The sequence below is a fragment of the Gorilla gorilla genome, chromosome 1, assembly GCF_029281585.2.
Source record: "Gorilla gorilla gorilla isolate KB3781 chromosome 1, NHGRI_mGorGor1-v2.1_pri, whole genome shotgun sequence".
Taxonomy (NCBI): Eukaryota; Metazoa; Chordata; class Mammalia; order Primates; family Hominidae; genus Gorilla; species Gorilla gorilla.
The window spans coordinates 153,100,553-153,125,236 of record NC_073224.2 but is presented as its reverse complement, the minus strand read 5'-3'; the positions used below and the strand labels follow the sequence as shown (position 1 = coordinate 153,125,236).

Below are 24,684 nucleotides of genomic sequence, written 5' to 3'. Positions count from 1 at the left end.
GACTCTGTCTTAAAAAAAAAAAAAAAAAAAAGACGAGTTACTCATTGTTCATAGGAGAAGGTTAGGCAGGAAAATGTAGAAATCACATCAGTTTGAGCTATAGGTCAGTATCCAGATGTTCATGTTAAAAGTAGAAACACGATTCAGGCCAGGAGAATAGATTTTAAAAATCTGTTATGGCAAATAGGGTAGTCTACATGGGCACATGAGGATTCATGATCTGGGAGATCAGGCAACAGGAATCAGGGACTTAGGTGGAAAGTCTGAATGCAGGAGGAGGTAAAACCAGCCCCAAGAACGCTTTGTATTAGTTACAGTGGGGATGGGGACAGAAAGTGAAGATCTTAGATAAGGATCAAATTATTCCAAGAATGGAGCTCCATGGTCTTTCATTGGGCCTAGAATTGAGATTAGTATTTAGCTCAAAGATGGGGGCGGGGGATAGTGGTAGAATCAATGACCAAGTATGGTGTGAACTAATAGGCACTTACCATTAGTTAACATAACTAGGGAATAAAGATCCTTTAAGCATATTTGAGAATATTAAAATGAACATTGGGATCTCAAAAAATTTAACATTTATACTTAGGTTTGTCTTTTTTTTGTTCTCAAAGTAAACTGATGTGTAGTTTTAAAAAGAAAATTGTAGGCCGGGCACGGTGGTTCATGCCTGTAATCCCAGCACTTTGGTAGGCCGAGGCGCAAGAGGCTGAGTTCGAGACCAGCCTGACCAACATGGTGAAACCCCGTCTCTACTAAAAATACAAAAAGAAGCCAGGCATGGCGGCACGCCCCTGTAGTCCCAGCTACTCAAGAGGCTGAGGCAGGAGAATTGCTTGAACCCGGGAGGTGGAGGTTGCAGTGAGCCGAGACACGCCATTGCACTCCAGCATGGGCGACAGAGCGAGACTCCATCTCAAAAAAAAATAAAAAGGCAAGTCGTAGCTGGAAAGGGTAGCGGGGAAGTGGTGGTTGGGGAATTGGGGAGAGTTAACGGGTATGAAAAAAATAGAATAAGACCTAGTATTTGCTAGCACAGCAGGGTGACTACAGTAAAAAATAATTTTTTTTTTTTTTGAGACAGAGTCTCGCTCTGTCGCCCAGGCTGGAGTGCAGTGGCCAATCTCGGCTCACTGCAATCTCCACCTCCCGGGTTCACACCATTTTCCTGCCTCAGCCTCCCGAGTAGCTGGGACTACAGGCACCCCCCACCACGCCTGGCTAATTTTTTGTATTTTAGTAGAGACGGGGTTTCACCGTGTTAGCCAGGATGATCTCGATCTCCTGACCTCGTGATCCGCCTGCCTCGGCCTCCCAAAGTGCTGGGATTACAGGTGTGAGCCACTGCACCTAGCCAAAAATAATTATTGTACATTTAGAAATAACTAAGAGCATAATTGAGTTGTTTGTATAACAAAGGATAAATGCTTAAGGTGATGGATACCCTATTTACCCTGATGTAATTGCATGCATGTATCAAAATAGCTCATGTAATCCACAAATATATACACCTACTGTGTACCCACAAAAATGAAAAGCAAATTGTATACTAGAAGCTCCTAAAGAGGTTAGTGGTCATTAATGAAAGCACTAGATAAAGCACTTTGTGTTTACGTAGGCATAACTGAATATCTGCTGATTGTTCAAGACCTTTAGAGTTGATCTTATTAGATTCTGTCATTCCATTGTTTAAGGTTTTTTCCATTCTGGTTTTATTCTAAAAGTAACTTAGAATACAGCTAAATTCTCAAGATGGGATGAACTGTATCCTCTTTGCTTACCTTTTCAATCTCATTTCCCTACCACTCTTGCCCCTGGCTCACTAGGTTCCAGACATGTTGCCCTTCTTTCAGGTATGTGGAACTGCTAGACTTTCTCCTAAGTCAGGTCATTGCACAGGCTTTTCCCTGACTGGAAGGCATTTCAGTTTACTCTTTCCCTGGATGGCTTCTGTTCATCTTTTAGGCCTGTTTAAATGTTACACCCTTAGACATCCCTAAACGCATTTATGCCCCCTTTGTAATTCTCTCCTAGTAACTTTTCTTCATTGCTTTTCATGTAACTGTAATTGTGTATTTGCACTTTAGGTGTTCAGTGGTGGCCACTCCCATTACAATGTGACCTCTACCAGATGGGAGGACATTATGGATTTTTTCATGACTGAAGCTCAGGCACAGGAAAATGAGTCAAAATCCAATAAAGTGAGAGAAGGCAGAAGAGGCAAATTGAGAGAATTAAAAACACCTTTCAAAGAATTGCAGTCTCACAACTTTTTGGGGGAGAGCAAAGTGCTTTATTACATCTAAATGGTCCCAGATTGAGTCTTCTCTTCATGAGCGATCAAGAAGGTCTAGGATGTGCAGAAGTTGGAGCCCTCATACCTTGCTGGTGGGAATGCAAAATGGTGTAGCCGCTTTGGAAAAGTTTGGTAGTTCCTCAAAAAGCTAAACAGCATGACTCAATAATTCCACTCCTAGGTATCTAACAGAAATGAAAACATTTGCACACAAAAGTTGTACATGAAAGAGTACAGCTGCATTCATAATAGCAAAAACAAAAACAAAAAAAATCCCCAAATGTCTACCAAATAATAAATAAAATGTGGTATATCCATACAAGGGAATGTTGTTCAACTATAAAAAGGAATGAAGTATACGCTATACTAAGGATGAGCCGTGAAGACATGCTAAGTGAAAGATGCCAGACAAAAGGCCTAAGTGATAATTCATTTATACAAACTGTGCATAATAGGGACATCTAGAGACAGAAAGTAGATTAGTGGTTGCCCAGTGCTGGGGAAGTAGGTGTGAGGGTGACCCTTAATAGATATAGGGTTTTTTGGGGGGGATAAAATATTCTAAATTTAAATTGTGGTGATAGTTCCACAATTCTGAATATCAGGTTGAGCATTCCTAATCTGAAAATTTGAAATCCAAAAAGCTCCTAAATCTGAAACTTTTTGGGCACCGACACGACACTCAAGGGAAATGCTCACTACAGCATTTCAGATTTTTGGATTAGGAATGTTCAACTGGTAATACACGTATCTCCAAATCTGAAATTCAAAACACTTCTGTCCCAAGCATTTCGGATCAGGGATACTCAACCTGTCTTAAAAAGTCATTGACTTGTACACTCCAAATGGGTCAACTTTTTATGTGAATTATATGTCAGTAAAAATGTTTAAAAAGATGGCCAGGTGCGGTGGCTCACGCCTGTAATCCCAGCACTATGGGAGGCCAAGGCAGGCAGATCACCTGAGGTCAGGAGTTGGAGACCAGCCTGGCCAACATGGTGAAACCCCGTCTCTACTAAAAATACAAAAATTAGCCAGGCACGGTGGCAGGCATCTGTAATCCCAGCTATTCGGGAGGCTGAGGCAGGGGAATCGTTTGAACCCAGGAGGTGGAGGTTACAGTGAGCTGAGATTGCGCCATCGCACTCCAGCCTGGGGAACAAGAGCGAGACTTCGTCTCAAAAAAAAAAAAAAAAAATTAAAAAAGTGACAGATTACTCTTGTTACCTATGGTAAAGTCCTTGGAGCCATTGAATTAGTGAATGCTGAACCACTGCTTCCAGGAAAAATAGAGAGGTTCCTGGGAGACTCTCATCACTGACTTCTGTCAGTCAATCAACATGTAACATTGTTTTTACGTTGTTTCTGTTTAAAGACATATTATTTTATATTAATATATTAAAATTGAATGGCCAATAGCACTGTAACTCATGCCTGAATAACGCTATCTGAAACACATATTTTTTCTGGGAGGTCTCTTGTACTCAGAATGCCAGATAGCACTTTATTACTAAGCTTGGGGTCATTTTAAACAGTAAAACCCCAACAAAAAGGAGAAAAATGTGAAATATGTGGCACTAAATACTGTTAAAAGGACACTCATTTGTAGTATGAGAGTTGAAACAATGGTGTCACCTTGTTCGACCTCAGCTGGGAACATGTAGGTTGGGCACTCAAATATTTGGATGCTCTGTGCATACTGTGAATGACTATGGAAGTGCTGTATTACGGGGTTACAAAGACATTTTAGCAAACAGGTGAATTCAAAAAAGGAATCTGTGAAAAATGACGATAAAGTATATGATAAAAACCATTTCTATCAAAAAAAATTTTTTTTTTTAAGTTCTGAATTTCAAGGTCTAAACTTCAACTTCTTCATACGGCTGGATAGATAAAATACAGAATTTGAGATACATGTTCAGGACTGGTTAAAAGGAAAAGTCTGTTTTAGAGACTTTAATCCTTAGTTTTATTCTTTCAGTATTTCTTCATAACCATGTTTCAGGCTGATTCCTGAGTCAAGGGACAGTTCAAAGGTTAAAGTGTTGTTTGTATTTCATCAGCAAAAGTCTATTTTGAATTTTTGATCACAAATGCAGGACCTATCCTCCCCATAAAGAGTCCTCTGCCACAACAGGATTTAATTAAAAGGCACTTTAATTTTCAAATAAAAGAAATACTTACATCTGATATGTAAGTATACTTATATCTGGACTATATATATCTGTAGTAAGTTGCTCATATCTGGAATCTGTACTCTTACTTCCCATGTATTTGTACATGTTTTCATATACTAGCTACTGCCAATTTTAATGTCTAAAGTTATTTGCAGTATTTGGTTTCAAAATTTTTATTAATTTTAATTTTAGAATGGCTTTCAAGCCTCAACTCCTCTTAAAACAGAAAATGTCAGTTCTTGCTCATAGCTCCTTGTAAGAGGTTTTTGCCAAATTCAGAAATTTAGAGATAAATTAACTGCATTAGGTTATAAGTAACATAATTTTGGCAGGGGGAGCAGTCATAAATATCAAATGACTATTACACATCATGTTTGTGATTATGAATAAGCTTAATCAAATGTCTGATTTTGGCTACAAAATGGTACTTTTTGGATCAGTATTTATACCCCTTTATTGGTAATCAGCAGTTTTGTTTCTTTAAAAAGATGTTCTTTGATTATAATTGGTGAAATACAATTGGAATTGGCTGGTTAACTTGAACTTCCCAATTAAAACAGTGGGGCTTTGGTAGACACTTTTATTCATCAGCTTGAGAACTTGGAAGCACTAAGATACTGTGGGGCTCTTCAGCCTCTTTGATCTCTCATAATAACTTGAATACAATAGACTTTTTAGGCCTCTCTTCACTTAAAAAAAAAAAAAAACAAACTCAATGCCAGATACTCATTCAACTAGCTCTTCCTGCCTAGAAACCAGTCCAATTAGTTCTCTATGCTAATCGCAGAAGTTTTGAAGTTTCATTCTTCAGTCCCACTATTCTTTTGTATGTGGTGGCAACTCCTCTCTTGCTGTTTTTTCCACTGTCTGTAACTAGCTTATTCTTCCTCTTGTTCTAAACTAGTAATAACCAGTGGGGATTAGTGGCACATTTAACCAGGGCCTTGTACTATCAAAATGATGGCCCTCTCCATTGCTATGGGTGATCAAAAGTAGACCACAGTCTGCCAGGATTTCTTACTTTATTTTGATTAGCCAAATTACTCAGGGCTTATATTCATTATCTTGCTGGCTTTAAAAATATATTTCTTAATTTTAAATATTACATAACACAAACTGCTAGTAAAGATTAGTAACTCATCTCTATTCAAAATAAATGCTTTATAGGCCAGGCGTGGTGGCTCACGCCTGTAATCCCAGCACTTTGGGAGGTCGAGGTGGGCAGATCACCTGAGGTCGGGAGTTCAAGACTAGCCTGACCAACCTGGAGAAACCCCGTCTATACTAAAAATACAAAATTAGCTGGGCGTGGTGGCACATGCCTGTAATCCCAGCTACTCTGGAGGCTAAGGCAGGAGAATCGCTTGAACCCAGGAGGCAGAGGTTGCTGCGAGCTGAGATCACGCCATTGCACTCCAGGCCTGGGAAACAAGAACAAAACTCCGTCTCAATAAATAAATACATACATACATACTTTATAAACATTCTCTGATAGAGCTGCCTTTATAGATTTCCAACTATCCTTCATTAAAATAATTTAATTCAAAATCAACAGTTAGGGAAGTTTCTAGATTATGAAGAATTTATCCTGAGGTAAAGCCGACATAATAGAATATTAGACCAATTTGATACATCTTATGAAGAAGTCACCTTGAACCACACAGAAGGTTAAGCAAAGAAAAATCATTTTTAATATAAAAATTCTATATCAAGAGATATTCCTTAAATAATATACCAATGAAAATGTGTTCATAAATGAAAAAACTTTGAAAAATAAAATCAGACAAATATAAAGCACTATTACCAACAATAAGATGTTATAAGTTTTAAATATTACAGCCATTTTTATATTTTGGCTAAAAAAAGGGCTTATATGAAAAAAATGCACTGAAAAACATCATTTTTAAACATGAAAGAACAAACCAGAAGAATTCCAAATTCAGATAGATTTTTGAAACTTTTTATTTATATTTTGGTCTTACAAATGATCACTTTTAAATGGACTTTTCTGTAAGAATGTAAAACTCAAAAATTTGCCAAGTATGTATCTGATCCACACAAATCCTTAGAAAGGTTTTCTGTGTAGTCTTCATTAATGCAAATCTTTGTGAATGTTTCACTCTTACTGTAGGATCTTGAATATGTTTTACAATAATGAAGCTACAAAGTTTTTATGCAGTGCATTCATTATAAACTATAAATAACATTTGTATTAAAAAGAAAGCTGGGTAATACAAAAATAGGAGAGACTCTGAGGAGCAGGCAGTCTGTTGAGGCTCAGTATATCTTATTTGCTTTGTAGTCTGCTGTCATTCCTTTCAAAGAGCACAAAGCACATGAGGCATAGTAATCATCTGTCTTGTTAACCTCTCTAATTTAAAAATCTGTTGTTCATAAAACTGGACCAATTATCACAAACTATCATTTGCATAATTAACCGCAAGTCTGTTACAAAGCATTTTGTTAGTGGTATCAACAAATGCAGGAGGATGGAAATTTATAAAAAATGGGTTTTGTTAAGCTTGCCAACTCCTTAGATATCATGGACTATACTGCCATTTCACGATTTAATTAGATATTTAATGCCTCAAGTAAAAGACTGATCAATGGAAGCAAGCAAAACTAAATTATTTTCTAGGTGCTGTAATATTTCATTTGATAAGGTAACAAAAGGATAGGACAAAATTTAAGCAAGATTTATATGCGTTCCAACTTTTCACTCAGGAATTCTTCTACACTGTCTGTGTTCCATTTGAGAATGCTTAGTTCTTCAGCAATGTTCCCATTGTCGTCCAAAAGCTTTAATACAGGGTCTGAACCACGGACATACTACAAAAAAGAGGGACATCATCATTACTTTCTGTTCAGAAACAGCCTTCTCAGCCTCATCTAAGACAAAGCAATTCAATCCAGTTTAAATTTAGTAATTAAAAAAAGGCTTTTAGACATGACAATAAACAAGTCTTAAAGGAAATCTTTAAGGAGAAGAGTTTTACAGGATTTCGGAAAAAAAAGGAGAATTAAAAAAATCATTCATTCATTCATTCATGAGAAAGGGTCTTGCTCTGTCACCCAGGCTGCAGTGCAGTGGCACAATCTCAGCTCACTGCAACCTCCACCTCCCGATTTCAAGTGATCCTCCCACCTCAGCCTCCCTGGGACTAGAGGCAAGTGAAATTACTTTACTTTTAAAGAGAAAAATATCTATTAGTAGCAAGACAGTTTATTGGGGATTTGAGCTTATTATTGAAATTAACAAATATGTAATGCCCACATGATACTCTCAAATGAACTTAAAATTGAATGGAGGCAGACAAGTTGAAAATAGTTGAGAAAATGATGGTATAAGAGCAATGTTTTAAAATAGGCTGTGCATATAAATTTGCAGACACAGAATCAATCACACACTGGATCATACATTTTTCTTGGCTTAACAAATCTAATGATTTTATTTGTAATCAGTTTAGAATTAGGCTGGGTTCCTGAAACTTCAAATCCATTAGTTGGGTCCAATATTTCTCCAGAGAGCTCTGAGAAATTCTAATTCTGGGTAAATGTGACAACAGCCATTCATTAAGAGATCAAATATCCAATTTTAAATTAAGTAGCATTGGATAACTAAAAATGTAGTTATGTAGTTCGGCAGTGATGACAGAGTTCTTAGAACTTCTTCCAGAATTACGCTTCAGTTTATCTAGGGAATTCTGGGGTTGTGAACTCCAAAGATGGAGACTAGCTCAGATGTGATTATTAACACTTGGTATATTCCCAACCCATTTGTGGAGTTTAGAAAAATAGGCCATCCAGGCTAATGAATCAATAATAACATTACTACTTAACCATTTTTGGTCAGGTTACTTTTTTTTTTTTTTTTTGGGACGGAGTTTCGCTTGTTGTCCAGGCTAGAGTGCAATGGCGTGATCTCGGTTCACTGCCACCTCTGCCTCCTGGGTTCAAGCAATTCTCCTGCCTCAGCCTCCCGAGTAGCTGGGATTACAGGCCCCTGCTACCAACCCGGCATTTTGTATTTTTAGTAGAGATGGGGTTTCACCATGTTGGCCAGGTTGGTCTCGAACTCCTGACCTCAGGTTATCTGCCCACCTCGGCCTCCCAAAGTGCTGGGATTACATAGGTGGGAGCCACCGCACCCAGCCGGTCAGGTTACTTCTTAAGTTAAGGATTTTTTTTTCTTTTTTGCTTGGATTTGAGATCCCAATATTTAAAAATATTTATTTATTAAAAAACTTATTATAATCCCAAAAGGAAATAAGAAATTAGATATAATATAGTTGTAAAAATCCTCAACAAAATATGAGCAGTCAAATCCAGCAATGTGTATAAGGAATTATATGCCACAATCAGTTGCAAAACACCTATCTGATAAAGAACTTGTATTCAAAATATACAAAGAACTCTTAAAGCTCAGCTTACCAAACAAACAAACAAACAAACAAAAAACCTCAATTTAAAAGTAGGCAAAAAAACAAAAACAGTAACAGGACCACTCAAACTTATAAACTTCAGTGCATCAAATGAAACAATGAACAGAATGAAAAGACAACCCAGAGAAGGGAAGAAAATATTTGCAAATCATATATATCTGATAAAGGTTTAATATCCAGAATAGATGGAACCTCCACAACTTAACAACAACAACAAAAAATCCCAATTATAAAATAGGCAAAGGACTTGAATAAACAATGTTCTAAAGAAGATAAACAAATGGTCAACAAAATGTTCAACACCATTTATTTTAAGAGAAATGCAAATCAAAGCCACAGTGAGACAGTACCTCATACCTATTAGGATGGCTACTACCAAAAAACAGAAAATAACAAGTGTTGATGAGGATATAGAGATATTGGAACGCTTGTGCCCTGTTGGTGGGACTGTAAAATGGTGAAGTCATTATGGAAAACAGTATAGAGGTTCCTCAAAAAATTAAAAATAGAATTACCATATGATCCAGAAATTCCACTTCTTGGAATATAGACTCCAAAGAACTAAGAAAAGGGCCTTGAAGAGGTATTTGCACACCCAAATGTCACAAAAGCATTATTTACAATAGCCAAGGGATGGAAGCAACTCAAATGTCCACTGATGGATGCATGGTAAAGAAAATGGGAGCTGGGCACAGCGGCTCATGCCTGTAAATCCCCGTTCTTTGGAAGGCTGAGGCAGGAGGATCGCCTGAGCCCAGGAATACAAGACGAGCTTAGGTAACATAGCAAGACCCTATCTCTATAAAAAAATAAAAAAAATTAGCTGGTCATGTTGGTGTGTACCTGTGGTCCCAGAATCTTGGGAGGCTGAGGTGGTGGGATTGCTTGAGCCTTAGAGGGTGAGGATGCAGTGAGCTGTGATCACATCACTGCCTTCCAGCCTGGGTGACAGAGTAAGACCTTGTCCAAAAAAAAAAAAAAAAAAAAAAAAAAAAGTGTGTGTCTCTGTGTGTGAGTGTGTGTGTGTAGTGGAATACTATGCATTCTTAAAAAGGAAGGAAATCCTGTCACACAATACAACATGGATGAACCCTGATCCAAGTAAATCAGTCACAAGGACAAATACTATATGATTCCACTCATAGTAAGTATCTGAAGTAGTCAAAACTATAGAAACAGAAAACAGGTAGTTGTCACAGGCTGGCAGGAGGGCGGGGGTGGTGGTGGGCACAGAAAGATAAAATTAAGTGTTTAATGGGCGTAGAGTTTCAGTTTCACAAGATGAAAAAGTTATAGAGAACTGTTACAGAACAATGTGAAAATACTTAATACTGGACTGTAGTACACTTAAAATTGGTTAAGATTGTACATTTAATACTTTTTACCACAATTTAAAAAAAGAGGGCAAAAGATCTGAACAGACATCTCACCAAAGACACACAGATGGCAAATAAACACATGAAATAATATTCAAATCATGTATCATTAGGGAATTGCAAATTAAAACAACAATGAAATAACATCACATACTTATTAGAACAACTAAAATCCAAAACAGTAACAATACCTAAAGCTGGTGAGGATGTGGGGTAATAGGACCTCTTAATCACTGCTAGGGCAAATGCAACATGATGTCATCACTTTGGAAGACAGTTTTGCAGTTTCTTACAAAGTTAAACAATCTTAACTGTATGGCCCAGCAATTGCACTCAGTTATTTACCTCAATGAGTTGAAAACTTATGTGTACACAGAAATTACACAAAAATATTTATATTAGATTTACTCAAAATTGCCCCAAATTGGAAGCAATCAAGATGTCCTTCCACAGGTGAATGACAAAACTGGTAATAATGAGTAATATTCAGTAATAAGAAGCCAATCTGAAAAGGCTACATATTGTATGGTTCCAAATATATAACATTCTGGAAAAGGCAAAATTATAGAGATAATAAAAAAACCAGTGGTGGCCAGGCGCAGTGGCTCACACCTGTAATATTACCCAGCACTTTGGGAGGCTGGGGCAGGTGGATCACTTGAGGTCAGGAGTTTGAGACCAGCCTGACCAATGTGGCGAAACCCCATCTCTACTAAAAATACAAAAAAACTAGCTGGGCATGGTGGCGTGCTCCTGTAATAAAGCTGCTCAGGAAGCTGAGACATGAGAATTGCTTGAACCCAGGAGGCGGAGGTTGCAGTGAACCAAGATGGTGCCACTGCACTCCAGCCTGGGCAACAGAGCAAGACTCCGTCTCAACAACAACAACAACAACAACAACAACAACAAATCAGTGGTTGCCAGGGGGTGGGGAAGAGGGAGAGAAATGACCTGAACGTGTGAGGACTGGAGATTTCTTAGGGCAGTGAAACTATTCTGTATGATACTGTAATGGTAGATATGTAATATTATGCATTTGGCAAAACTCCTATAATTATACAACACAAAGAATGAATGCTAATGTGAACTATTAAATTTAATTAATATATCAATATTAATTCATCAACTGTAACAAATGTACCACACCAATGCAAGATGTTACAACAGGAAAACTGAGGGTGGGGGTGGGGGCCAGGGAGTATATGGGAATACTCTTTCCTTTGCATTCAAATTTTCATAAACCTAAAAGTGCTCTAAAAAATAAACTCTATTAATTTAAAAAATTATTTTTCAGTGAAATTAAAAATTTAAATTGATACATAATATTTGTACATGTTTATGGGGGAAATCATTTATTCAAATATTTACTTTAATTATAAAATAAAGAAATTAAGGCTGGAAAAAAGAGATTTCCACTACAATCACCTTACCTTGATTTGCAGTCCTCTGAACAGTTTGGGTTTATCACTCCTAACAAAAGCTTATAAAAAAAGAAAAAAAGATTCAGTAGTTCACTTCCAAATCCAAGCTAGCTAAAAAGATTAATATAAAAGTGGAAATAAACAACAAATCAAACATTATATCCTATATGAAAAAACTAAGAAAATTTAAACATCTGTGGATAAATGGAGAGACATACCATATTCTCCAATATTTTAAGACACTAATTGTTTCAAATTAATAGAAATCCCAAATTCCAATAGGATTTTAAGATTTGACAAAAGTGACAGACAGTACAGCTCAATTTTAAGAGTAATGTGTAAGAATAGTCAGGGCAGTTTTTAAAAAGATATGGAGAGAGAATTTGTTCCATTGTTATTAATATACTATGTGATACTGATACCAGAACAGATAAAAGAATAGAATAGGAAATTAAAAGAGATAAAAATGTCTGTAAGAATTTTTTAATGTGCTAAAGCTATCAAATCAGAGAGAGGGAGAGGGGAAGGGGAGAGGGAAAAAGAGATATATGTTTGTCTGGTGGTATGTATGAGTTACTCAATAAACACTTCTGAGAAAACTGCCAAACTGTTTATAGAAAAAAAAAAAACACAGAACTAATGAGTCATAACAACTGCTAAAAAGGAGAGGTTAAAAATACTACCAAAGCCTATAGCACAGACAACTTACATAAATATGGAACACAAAAATCTACTCCTAAGCATGACCCAAAAGGAAATGTTTTATAGATATGCCTATGTAAAAATGGAAACATCAGGACAGCAAAACACCACTATAAGCAAATTAAAAATAAAAATGATAAACTGAAGAAAATTATCTCTACCATCTAATATATAAAAGGGCTCTTACAAATAATTAAGAAAAAACACTATGTATAGCAATATGTACAAATATACAAATGGTCAATAAACATTTGAAATAAATGTTCAACTTCACATATAATTGAAGAAATGCCATAACAATGAGGTACTCACATTCGGAATTACAAAGATTACAAAGAATACTAAAGGTTAGAGAGGGAACAGGGACAGGGATTTTGCTGGGAATGAGCTATGGGAGGAATATAAATAGGCACATCCTTCCTGAAGGGTATTTAGCAAAATCAACCAAGAGTCTTAAAATGTACGTACTTTGTAAACCTGCAAGTACACTTCTAGGACTTTATTCTGAGGAAATAACTTATAAAAAGTCTCGCTAAACCAAGTCTGAAAATTTGGAAATAATCTAAATGTGTAAAACGATATTGGTTAAACAAATTAATATGTACCACATAATCATTGAAAAATTATGGTCTATATTTAGTGACAAAGAAAACTTTTATGTGTAAAAAGCAAGGATTTTTCCTTTCTTTTTCAATTTGTTTCCTACTGTTTTAAAAAGGCGAATATTTTCACGTGCAAATGAAAAAGCTCTAAACAAATCTTAAAATATATAAAGTGGTTCAAAAAATGTTTACTGTTATTATTTTAATAGAGGCCTATACATGAGGCATTTATTTGGGAAAGTTTTAAATGAATATTTTCCCGTTTTGGTTGTTATCAATCTATACTTTACCAATTTTCAATAATGATCATGCCTAATAAATTCAAATTAAAAGGTGTGTAATACATTTTTCTTTCTTTCTTTCTTTTTTTGAGACGGGGTCTCACTCGGCTGAGCGCGGGGTCAGCCTCGGTCTTGCCCAGGCTGGAGTGCAGTGGCGCAATCTCGGCTCACTGCAACCTCTGCTTCCCGGGTTCAAGTGATTCTCCTGCCTCAGCCTCCCAAGCAGCAGGGACTACAGACGCGTGACACCACACCTGGCTAATTTTTTTATTTTTAGTAGAGATGGGGGTTTCACCATGTTAGCCAGGATGGTCTCGATCTCCTGACCTTGTGATCCGCCTGCCTTGGCCTCCCAAAGTGCTGGGATTATAGGCGTGAGCCACTGTACCCAGCCTGTAATACATTTTTCTAAAATAAAAACAATTGTTTCATTTAGATACTTGATTGTTAATACCAGTTATTGATCATTTGCATAATTCTCATCTTAGATTTTATAGTGACACATGCTTTTGAGAACTTATTTTTACTTTAGAATTAGATAGCAATAGCACTATAGATTTGCTTCATTATGAACGTCTTCACACATTTGACTCAAATATCTCACCTAATCCCCTACAAAATTTATTTCAAAATGAAACCAATTATGCTATTCTGGCTTATTAAAATATCATTTCTAATATTAACTTTATCCTTTAGGATTTTTCCAGATATTCTGCAAACTCCTGAATCCCCAAACAAAAATGATCTTATGATTTTTAATGCCTTTTATGCTGTTCCTCTGGCAAATGCTATTTGCATGTCTGTGCAAAATACTATGTAACATGCAGTAACTGGGTCTATATGCCTTCTCTACTACATACGAAACCTTCTGGTAAAAGGACTATTTTTATACATATATTTTTGGATCCATAACAGAGCTTAGCATAGTTAATAAATAGCTCACTTGTTAAAAATATATATATATATATATTTTTTGAGATGGAGTCTTGCTCTGTCACCTAGGCTGGAGTGCAGTGGCGCGATCTCGGCTCACTGCAAGCTCCACCTTCCTGGGTTCACGCCATTCTCCTGCCTCAGCCTCCCCAGCAGCTGGGACTACAGGCACCCGCCACCACGCCTGGCTAATTTTTTTGTATTTTTAGTAGAGACGGGGTTTCACCGTGTTAGCCAGGATGGTCTCGATCTCCTGACCTCGTGATCTGCCCACCTCGGCCTCCCAAAGTGCTGGGATTACAGGCGTGAGCCACGGTGCCCGGCCAGCTAAAAATATATATATTTTTTTTAACAGACTGCAATAAGTGAACAAATTTAAAAGGAATACTAAGATGAGTCACTAATTACTATTTTTCATCAGTTCTTTCCTTTTCTCTCTCTGCTAAACGTAGATCCATAGCTTCCTAATTTTGAATGAGAATATGTTAAATACCTTGTAGCAGCAAATCACATTTTACAGGCAGTAAATAAATCTTTTAACAAATATTTGAGTACTCATTATATACACATGGCATTCGATAAGCTACATGAGAATATGAGGAAACTGAGTTCTTTAATGTCAATACATCTACAGTCTGCTTAAACAGATCTGCAACAAATAGAAAGATAAGGTGATAATAAAAACAATGTCGTTAATTTAACAATTGACAATAAGTACTCTAAGTTCAGAGCAAGGAGATCTTAGTATGTTAGAGTCATAAAGAAACAAGAAACAAAATAAGAACTGAGAATTTATGTTCACTTGAACATAAAACAGTCCTTCTTTTGACATAATTCTAAAGGATTCAAAAGAATTTTCTCTTACTACTTCAAAATACTCCTAAAATTTGATATTTCTTAATAGTCAAAATAGCCCCAAAGTCAACTTCAAATGTTTTACTGAAGAAAGTAAACTGAAAAAGTATGATAAAAATGTATGCTAAGAAAGGCAACTGTGCTGGTGGATCTTCAGCCAGTCAGGAAAAACTACAGTTCCTCAAGTTCAAAGATTTTGGCCTCTATTTTATTACTAAACCTACCACTGTTATTTCATTTCTCAATGTAAACATACATCATGGCTCATTTATGAATGAGAAAAAAACTCAAGATGTTTTACAAATTATAAGCAAAATAACGATGGTGAATTTTAAAATTGTATAAAAAGATTGGTATTTGAATACATAGTATTATTTGTTGTATTCTTCTGACTTGATCACATTGTAATCACCTCGTGCTCTATAGCTGCATGAGTCATTAAATATGCAAATAGCAAATAAAGTCCAAGAAAAGAAATAATGGAGCTTATGGCAACCTTAAAGAGACTTTTTTTTTCTTTTAAAAGATTCTGGAGGAGGGCAGCTGGAATATTTTATTAATAACTTTCGGTATACAAGAAAAAATAGTCATCACCACCATTTACCATCTGGGTTCAGTGAACTCTGTTTATTTTTGTATTTTTAAATGATTTTATGAATAATTTTACGAAAGAAAGGGATAGTGAAAAACAAATCTATTCGAAAGTTTAGTATTAACCACATAAACGCAAATATTTATTCCGTATTTTCCTGATTTTGAAGGTAAATATAACCAAAATGAGCAATGTGCTTTGAATGCAACTAACTGCTCATTGACTATCATGCATGAAATGGGAACACAGCCAAGCTGTAAATACTGATTCCAGATTCCAAATACATTTCTAATAGGCTGTAACTTTTTACTCTGGCTCTTTTTTTGTTTTGTTTTGTTTTTTATTTGAAGCATAGTTTCGCTCTTGTTGCCCAGGCTGGAATGCAATTGCACGATCTTGGCTCACCACAACCTCCGCCTCTCGGGTTCAGGCGATTCTCCTGCCTCAGCCTCCCGAGCAGCTGGGATTACAGGCATGCGCCACAACGCCCAGCTAATTTTTTTTTTTTTTTTTTTTGTATTTTTAGTAAAGATGAGGTTTCTCCATGTTGGTCAGGCTGGTCTCGAATTCCCAACCTCAGGTGATCCACCCGCCTCGGCCTTCCAAAGTGCTGGGATTATAGTCGTGAGCCACGAATGCGGGCAGATCACCTGAGGTCGAGTTACAGACCAGCCTGGCCAACATGGTGAAACCCCGTCTCAATACAAAAATTAGCCAGGCACAGGCCCGGCGTGGTGGCTCACGCCTGTAATCCCAGCACTTTGGGAGGCTGAGGCAGTTGGATCACGAGGTCAGGAGATCGAGACCATCCTGGCTAACACGGTGAAACTCCGTCTCTACTAAAAATACAAAAAATTAGCTGGCGTGCTGGCAGGCGCCTGTAGCGCGGCTACTCCGGAGGCTGAGGCAGGAGAATGGCGTGAACCTGGGAGGCGGAGCTTGTAGTGAGCCAAAATCGCGCCACTGCACTCCAGCCTGGGCGACAGTGTGACTCCGTCTAAAATAAATAAATAAATAAATAAATAAATAAATAAATAAATAAATAAATAAATAAAATAAAAAATAAATTAGCCAGGCACGGTGGTGCATGCCTGTATTCCCAGCTACTTGGGAGACTAAGGTAGGAGGATTGTTTGAACCTGGGAGGCAGAGGTTGCAGTGAGCCGAGATCCCGCCACTGCACTCCAGCCTGGACAACACAGCGAGACTCCGTCTCAAAGAAACAAAACAAAACAAACAAAACTATTATTTCCTTTCTGACCTTGGTAATATATTGTTTACTCACTCTTGACTTCTGAGAAAATTCATTCAGGATATTGTCAAATGAGGTATCAGAGTCTCAGCTTCTGCTCATATGATCAATTTTACTATCATTAGAGTCTAGAATAGGACTTTCTAATAGAACTTTCTGAGATAAAGGAAATATTCTTCATCTGTTCTTTTTGGTATGGTGGTTACTGACCATCTGAAATGTAGCTAGTGTGTCTAAGGAACTGAATGTTTAATTTTATATAATTTAAAAAAATTAGGCTGGGCACGGTGGCTCATGCCTGTATTTCCAGCACTTTGGGAGGCTGAGGCAGGCAGATCACCTGAGGTCGAGAGTTCAAGACCAGCCTGACCACCATGGAGAAACCCCGTCTCTACAAAAAATACAAAAAATTAGCTGGGCGTGGTGGTGCATGCCTGTAATCCCAGCTACTTGGGAGGCTGAGGTAGGAAAATCACTTGAACCCAGAAGGTGGAAGTTGTGGTGAGCCAAGATTGTGCCATCGCACTCCAGCCTGAACAACAGGAGTGAAACTCCGTCACAAAAAAAAAAAAAAAAAAAAAAAAAAATTATTTAAAACAGCCATGTTTGGCTAGTTGGTCACTCCAGGTCTAAAGTGTTATTTTATCCCTTTGCATTCATTTTCTGATCCATTTAATCCTTAGAAGCGTTTCTCTCAATTTTCTTCTCTACCATTATGGGCAGAAAGCAAAAAATTCCAAATTCTCAAATGTGTTCAATGAAAGCTTAAAAAAAAAAGACTACAGAAATGGTGTCATACTATGTGGGTCACACAATAAAAAAATCAAAGAATGATTCCCTGTTAATTTTTTTTTTTTGTATATTTAGTAGAGACGGGGTTTCACCATGCTAGTAAGGCTGGTCTCGAACGCCTGACCTCGTGATCTGCCTGCCTCGGCCTCCCAAAGTGGTGGGATTACAGGCGTGAGCCACCTTGCCCAGCCACAAATTTGGAGATTTCTAAAGAAAATCCAATCACTCTAATTTCCAGAAAATGTTCCTATGTCAATTTAACTATTTGTCACTAATAAAGGCAATTTTGTAAATAACACTCAGAGTGATCAAACAAACAGAAGTGATTTAAAGACAGATTAAATGTTTCAGTTTTTCCCTTAGGACTATTAGCAAGTCATTCATGCTGCCCCCTAGAAGAGCTAAGTTTTGCTATACACACTGCTCAGAATGTCAAGGGATTTAGAGCTAACTTTAAGGAGTATTAAAAAGGAGTATTTTTTAAAAAAGTATTAAGGAGTATTAAAAAAAAAAACCCCAAAACCCAAACCCACATCTGTCCTCCTCCTTGTTCTAGAAAGAGGGTATATGTGGAAATGGGGGAAGTATATGTTCTGAGGTTAAAGAAAAATGTTTGAATTATGTTATTTTCAAAATCACAAACACGTGAAAATATAAATGAAAAAAGAGACAAAATATACTCGGACAAAATATAATCCTGTTGATTAGAAATAAGTATATTTGAATTAGAACATACTCTAAATAACAATGTCATACCATATCCAGAAACATCAATATAGAGAATGGCAACAATAGACAACCTAATTCTCAACTGCGTTCAACAAAAGCTATTCAGTAATCAAAAAAGTATTTCTAAAACAGAAAATTGGCTGGGCATGGTGGCTCACGCCTGTAATGCCAGCACTCTGGGAGGCCAAGATGGGCAGATCACCCGAGGTCAGGAGTTCCAGACCAGCATGGCCAACATGGTGAAACTCCATCTCTACCAAAATACACACACACAAAAGTTAGCTGGGTGTGGTGGCGCATGCCTGTAATCCCAGCTACTCGGGAGGCTGAGGCAGGAGAATTGCTGGAACCTGGGAGGTGGAGGTTGCAGTGAGCCGAGATCACGCTACTGCACTCCAGCCTGGGAGACAAGGTGAGACTCCGTCTCGAAAAAAAACAAAAAAGAAAAGAAAATTTACTATTATATACATCTGGGCTGCAAAATTGTGTCATCCCATTAGGACAATTTAGAAGCACTTGAAAACAGAGAAGGGAAACTTAAGAGAATGTAGGAAGACTGGAGGTACAAAATGAAGACAAGACAAACTAAAAAAATTATGACTTTTAGGAAAAGATGAGAACTTTTTATAAATGTTTGAATCCTGTAAATTCATCAAGGGCATATAACAAATGGAAACACAGGCTTTTCACCAGATTCTCACTTGTCAAAAGTGGGGGCATCCCTTGAATTAGATAGATTTAATAAATCAGTGCATTCATTCCATAAATATTTCAATTCCTCTTAATACCAGGTGCAATGTTACATAGATTTTGGGTATATCAATGATTAAAAAACAAAAAACAGAACACAAACTTTGAGTTCTAAAGACTTCCTAGTTTGATAGAGGCAAAAGACCAGTATGCCAAATATAATCTTATGTAGGAGGTGTTATGGAACATAAAAAGAAAAGTAAAACACTGTTTAAACACCACCCAAAAACAATGCTGGAGCTAAATTTTGAATGAACTGGAATTTGCCACAAGAATTAGGAAGCAGCACAAGTTAGCAAGAATATTCAGTGTGTGCAAACACACAGAAGTCAGAGCTCAGAGAGTTGCACATAGTTTTGCATAAACTAGAGATGTGAATCTAGAAAAGAGAAACCATGTCATGGCGGGTCTTGTATTTGATTTTGTATGTGACAGAGAACTATAAAGGATTTTAAGCAAGAGAGAGACACAATCAGATTTGTTTTATGAAAAGGGTCTCTTTTGGTTGTTGTGTTGAAGAGGTAATGAAGTAAGAAAAGGGAAAAGAGGCAGACTAGATAACAAGTACCTAGTCCTTTTGGATAAAGATGTTAAGGTCCTGATTGAAAATACAGAAAAGAGAAAGGGACTATGAAGGTTATTACTGACGGAAAAGAGACACAACATGGTGACTAACTGGATATAAAGTGTGAAAGATCAATCATGATTCTTGTGTTTCATGCTTATGCCTTTGCCTGATCATAATGCCATTTATAGAAACAGGGAAGATGGTATACTTTTAACAGAGAAGAGGATTAATACAATTTTTGGACATGCTGTGTTTAAAGCCTTTATATTAAAAATGTGGACCACAGTCTGTAGGACTGTAAGAAATATAGACTCTCAGGACCCATCCCAAATTTATAGAATTATACTCTGTATTTTAAGAAGATCTCCAGGTGATTCTTATATGTATACTGGTTTAAGGTACCTATGAAATCATCTAAATGGAAATGTCCCATGGAAGTAAAAAAATATAAGAAATACAATTTCTAACAAAACTTTATGTAAAGATATAGATTGGGAGTCACCAGATAAGTACTGTAATTGAAATTGAGGGAGTGGGACACCATTCGGTAGAGTCAGAAGAGAAGAAAATCTGAAGATAATAGACCCTGACTAACAACAACGTTTGAAGTGCAGGCAGTAGAAGAGATGCCAGAACAGAAGAGAAAGATATGTTGAAAGTAGCAGAAAGCTAGGAGATAATGAAGTCACACAAGTGAAGACAGTTTCAAAGGCTAGGGCCAAAGATTTAGTAGTCAGGAGGTAAAACAGTAGAAAGAGAAGCCCTATTAGGGTACTTTGAAAAATGGCTAGAGGTCAATATTCAGAATATTGCGTATGAGAAAGGCTGCAGTTATAATACATATTGACTTGAATGTTTTTTAAAGATGGCCAATATATGAGTATATAAATGTTTGATGGTTCATAATTGAAACTTATTATTAACCAAGGAGCAAATATAAGATACAATAACAATACTTACCATTTAACATCTTCATTACTGGAATAGTGATTGTCATACAGTAAGCATCAATACATATTTATAGAATTATGGAATGATTTACTCTGTTTTTGGTGGTGCCAGACACATACTAAGTGACTTACATGTTATCTCATTAATCCTCAGAACAGCCCTATAAGGTAGATATTTAACCTACTATACCTCATCTGTAACCCATTTTATAAACAAGAGAATCAATGAAGATAATGCTAATGGATCAGTATTCTTTCCAGCAAAACTCCAATGAAGCACTGTAACCTTAAGCATGTCTACCAATCAATCATAGTTGGCATGAGAAGCAGGTTGAGTATCCTTAACTGAAATGCATGGGACCATAAATGTTTTATTTTTTGGACTTGGAAATACTTGCATATATAGAATGACATATCTTGGGGATAGGACCCAAATATAAACCTGAAATTCACTTATGTTTCATATATACCTTATACATATAGCCTGAAGGTAATTTTATGCAGTATTTTTAAAGTTTCAGACTTCGGAGCATTCTAGATTTCAGATTTTTGAATTATGAGGATGCTCAATTTGTACTACATTATTTCAAAACTCCTTTTTGCGTCTGAACGTTTATGATTCTAATACAGAGGTTGCCAAACTGAGGCCCATGGGCCAAATCTGTCCTGCTTGCTTTTGTTAATAAAGTTCTACAGGAACACAGTGACGTGCATTCGTTTAAGAACTGTCTATGGCTGCTTCCATGCTATAATAGCAGAGTTCGATAGTTATGACAGAGCCCATGTTGCCTATGAAGCTGAAAACTTTTACTATCTAGTCCTTTATAGAAAGTTTGCCAAGCCCATACAAAATTAGGGACAAACCACATTACTTTCTGAGAGACAGCCACATTCTTAATACAGAAGACTCAAGCGAGAGAAAAAAAACATGATTACTTAGGATGTCACAAGTGAAGTGACAGAATACTAGACAAAATCTACTATGAGAAATTATTATAGACAGCCTTCTATATTTAAACAACTAGAATAAGGAAAAAAGGTATTTCAGAAGGCATATTTGGAATTGACTAAGAAATATGATCTGAGATTTTTTTTTACACAACTGTGAGTGGTTTAATGTGGGTGAAACATACCAAAATTTAAATCCTTCCTCCTGAAATAATTTAACATTAATTTACTCTTGTTTCATGAAATGGTTAATTTAAATTAAGTGACCTTAAAAACTGACAATGTATTATAAGCTAGAGTATAATGAAGGTTATCATGATAATCCCAGAAGCTACTTGATGTTGAAGATAAAGAATATGAAGCAGTGGCTGGGTGTGGTGGCTCATGCCTGTAATCCCGGCATTGGGAGGCCAAGGCAGGTGGATCACCCGATGTCAGGAGTTCGAGACCAGCCTGGCCAACATGGCAAAACCCCACCTCTACTAAAAATAAAAATAAATTAGCTGGGTGTGGTGGCGTGCGCCTGTAGTCCCAGCTACTCAGGAGACTGAGGCAGGAGAATCACTTGAACCTGGGAGGCAGAGGTTGCGGTGAGCTGAAATTGCGCCACTGCACTCCAGTGTGGGCGACAGTGAGACTCTGTCTCAAAAAAAAAGAGAGAAAAGAATATGAAGCAGTGATGACATGAAAGTTAGTTTGGTATTTGTAATTACTGTGTAAATCAACAACTCTCCATGTTCTATTTCAGAATATCTTTAAGATGGAAATTCTGAGGGTGGGAATTTAATAATGATTTTATCACAATTATAACAACTTTTCATGGGCTCAGAAAATATTGGTATTATACATAACAATATTAAATACAGTTACACATTATGGAATTAATAATTTTTATTTTAAGCAAGTAGATAAATATTTACACAAAGCATTAAAATTCAATTGTTTTCAAAAGGAAAAGACAGTATGATATATATACCCTAAGGTTTGATAATTTACATAAGAAATATATATTACCGTAGATAATAAAATCTGATATCATAACTAGGAAGGCTAATCACAGTATCTAAGCTACTCTTGATTCTCATGAAAATGTAAGTTTTAAAATGTTGTTTTTAATAAAACAAGTAAGTATAAATAATCAATGCAGCTAAAAATCAATTGCTAAAACTTTCTAGAAATAAGAATGCTCACACTATCATTCAGAGAATGGATATAAAAAAGCCAAAACAACTGTGGTACAATTCTGAGTTTAAGTGTTTGACGCAAAATAAATAAATAAATAAATCAGAGTAAGAAATTTTTTTCCCAAGCAAAAGTAAATATCTTCTTTGCTACATCAGAATGTGTTATTCTAACAAAGACTGTTTTTGATTAGATATGTATCTGCTTTGGGCCTCATTGAGTATCCCAAGTCAAACTACTATATTACATTTCTGTGCCAAATGATCAATATTTTATTATAAACAATTCTAGGTCAGCAATATAAAGCACGTGCTAATACAGGCAATGTTATAAAATATTAAATCCAAAAAATTCTCTTGCCATTAACTAAATAAGGCAAGAAATCACGGGAATGTCAGCAAAAATCGAGGTAGAATGAGGTATGTAAATTGAATACTTATGTATTTCAGTTAAAAAAAAAGAGAAAGCGTTATTACCTTCAGACAAGTTCAGTTTCATAAAACTGATTTTCAAAGTGACATGCAAGGACAGAAGACAAAAGCCTTAGTTCAAGCCTTTCTTGGCAATGCAAAGCTCCTCATTACTATTGGATGTCAACCCAAAGAATATACCTTCACAATTATCCTTTAACATGTTTACCCTTAAAATTCCCTGTGAAGATATATACATATGACTTTCTCTCTTTTGTATTTCAAATTCTTTGGCAATTACTTCTTTCCTTGGTGATTTGTTATTTTGTACAGGTCTACTCTTAATGCAATTGTTCCACATAAATCAATTCACATTTAAAATAAACTACAGTGGTGTGCTACTTAAAGAAATTACACTTACATCTTGTAAAGGAAAGGCTCCTGCAAAATTCCCACCCAGCAAAGGAAAGGCTCTTCTTTTAAGAAAATAACCCCTTCATGTGTTGTATTTTAAATCTGAATTTCTTTTTTTTTTTTTTTTTGAGACAGAGTATCGTTCTGTCGCCCAGGCTGGAGTGCAGTGGCGTGATCACGGCTCACTGCAACCTCTGCCTCCCGGGTTCAAGTGATTCTCCTGCCTCCGCCTCCTGAGTAGCTGGGATTATAGGCACCCGCCACCGCGCCCAGCTAATTTTTGTATTTTTAGTAGAGATGGGGTTTCACCATCTTGGCCAGGCTGGTCTCGAACTCCTGACCTCGTGATCCACCCACCTTGGCCTCCCAAAGTGCTGGGATTACAGGCATGAGCTGAGTGTGACCCACCACGCCTGGCCTCTAAATTTCATATATTGTGTTTTTTTAAAGTAACATAGCATTCACCAATTACTTTAACAAACCACCTCCATGAAAACAAATTGAAAAAAAAAGCATATATTGTTAAGAAAGTATAATCCTAAAAATTCTTATTCCTGGGAATATATAGTGAAAATGATTCACATAAAATGTTGATTTTAAATGACTGAACAGTTTATTGGAGTAAATTTTATATACCTTGGACTTGAGGGAACCTTCCCAATTTTCATCCACAAACTTCAAGAATAGCTCCTGCATACAGCTACAAAAGGAAAAACAGGAATTTAAAAAACTGCTATAAATTAAAAATGTACTTATAAAATAAATATAAATTTTCACAGTATAAACATTACAGTTAGCAGATATATAGATCAAAGAAATGTCAAAGCTGGTTAGCCAGACAGGACCATGTAGTTCCAGTCTAATGGAAGAGAAGATGGAGGCCCAAGTATAATAAATGGTAGAGAAACTTCCAACCTACTTCAATTATTCTTAAACCTAGCCAAAAAGACCGAAGGAGATAAGGAGATTTGACAATAAACTTTAAATAGGTAAGATGTCCTAGGAAGCTCTA

The 24,684-nt window shown here is 36.5% G+C and overlaps 1 protein-coding gene across 2 annotated transcripts in view; it reads right to left on the bottom strand.

The window, feature by feature from the left end:
* Positions 1 to 6,417: 6,417 nt before the first annotated feature.
* SELENOF (selenoprotein F) overlaps positions 6,418 to 24,684 on the bottom strand; it is a 49,746-nt gene continuing 31,479 nt past the window's right edge. The window contains exons 3-5 of one of the 2 annotated variants that reach the window (XM_019025241.4): positions 24,309 to 24,372; positions 11,722 to 11,771; positions 6,418 to 7,302 (exon numbers count right to left, since the gene is read on the bottom strand). In XM_019025241.4, coding sequence (XP_018880786.1) covers positions 7,171 to 7,302; positions 11,722 to 11,771; positions 24,309 to 24,372 — 246 coding nt within the window. In that variant the 3' untranslated portion in view covers positions 6,418 to 7,170. The remainder of the gene's footprint in view (positions 7,303 to 11,721; positions 11,772 to 24,308; positions 24,373 to 24,684) is intronic. The other variant, XM_019025289.3, reaches the window with a different exon arrangement.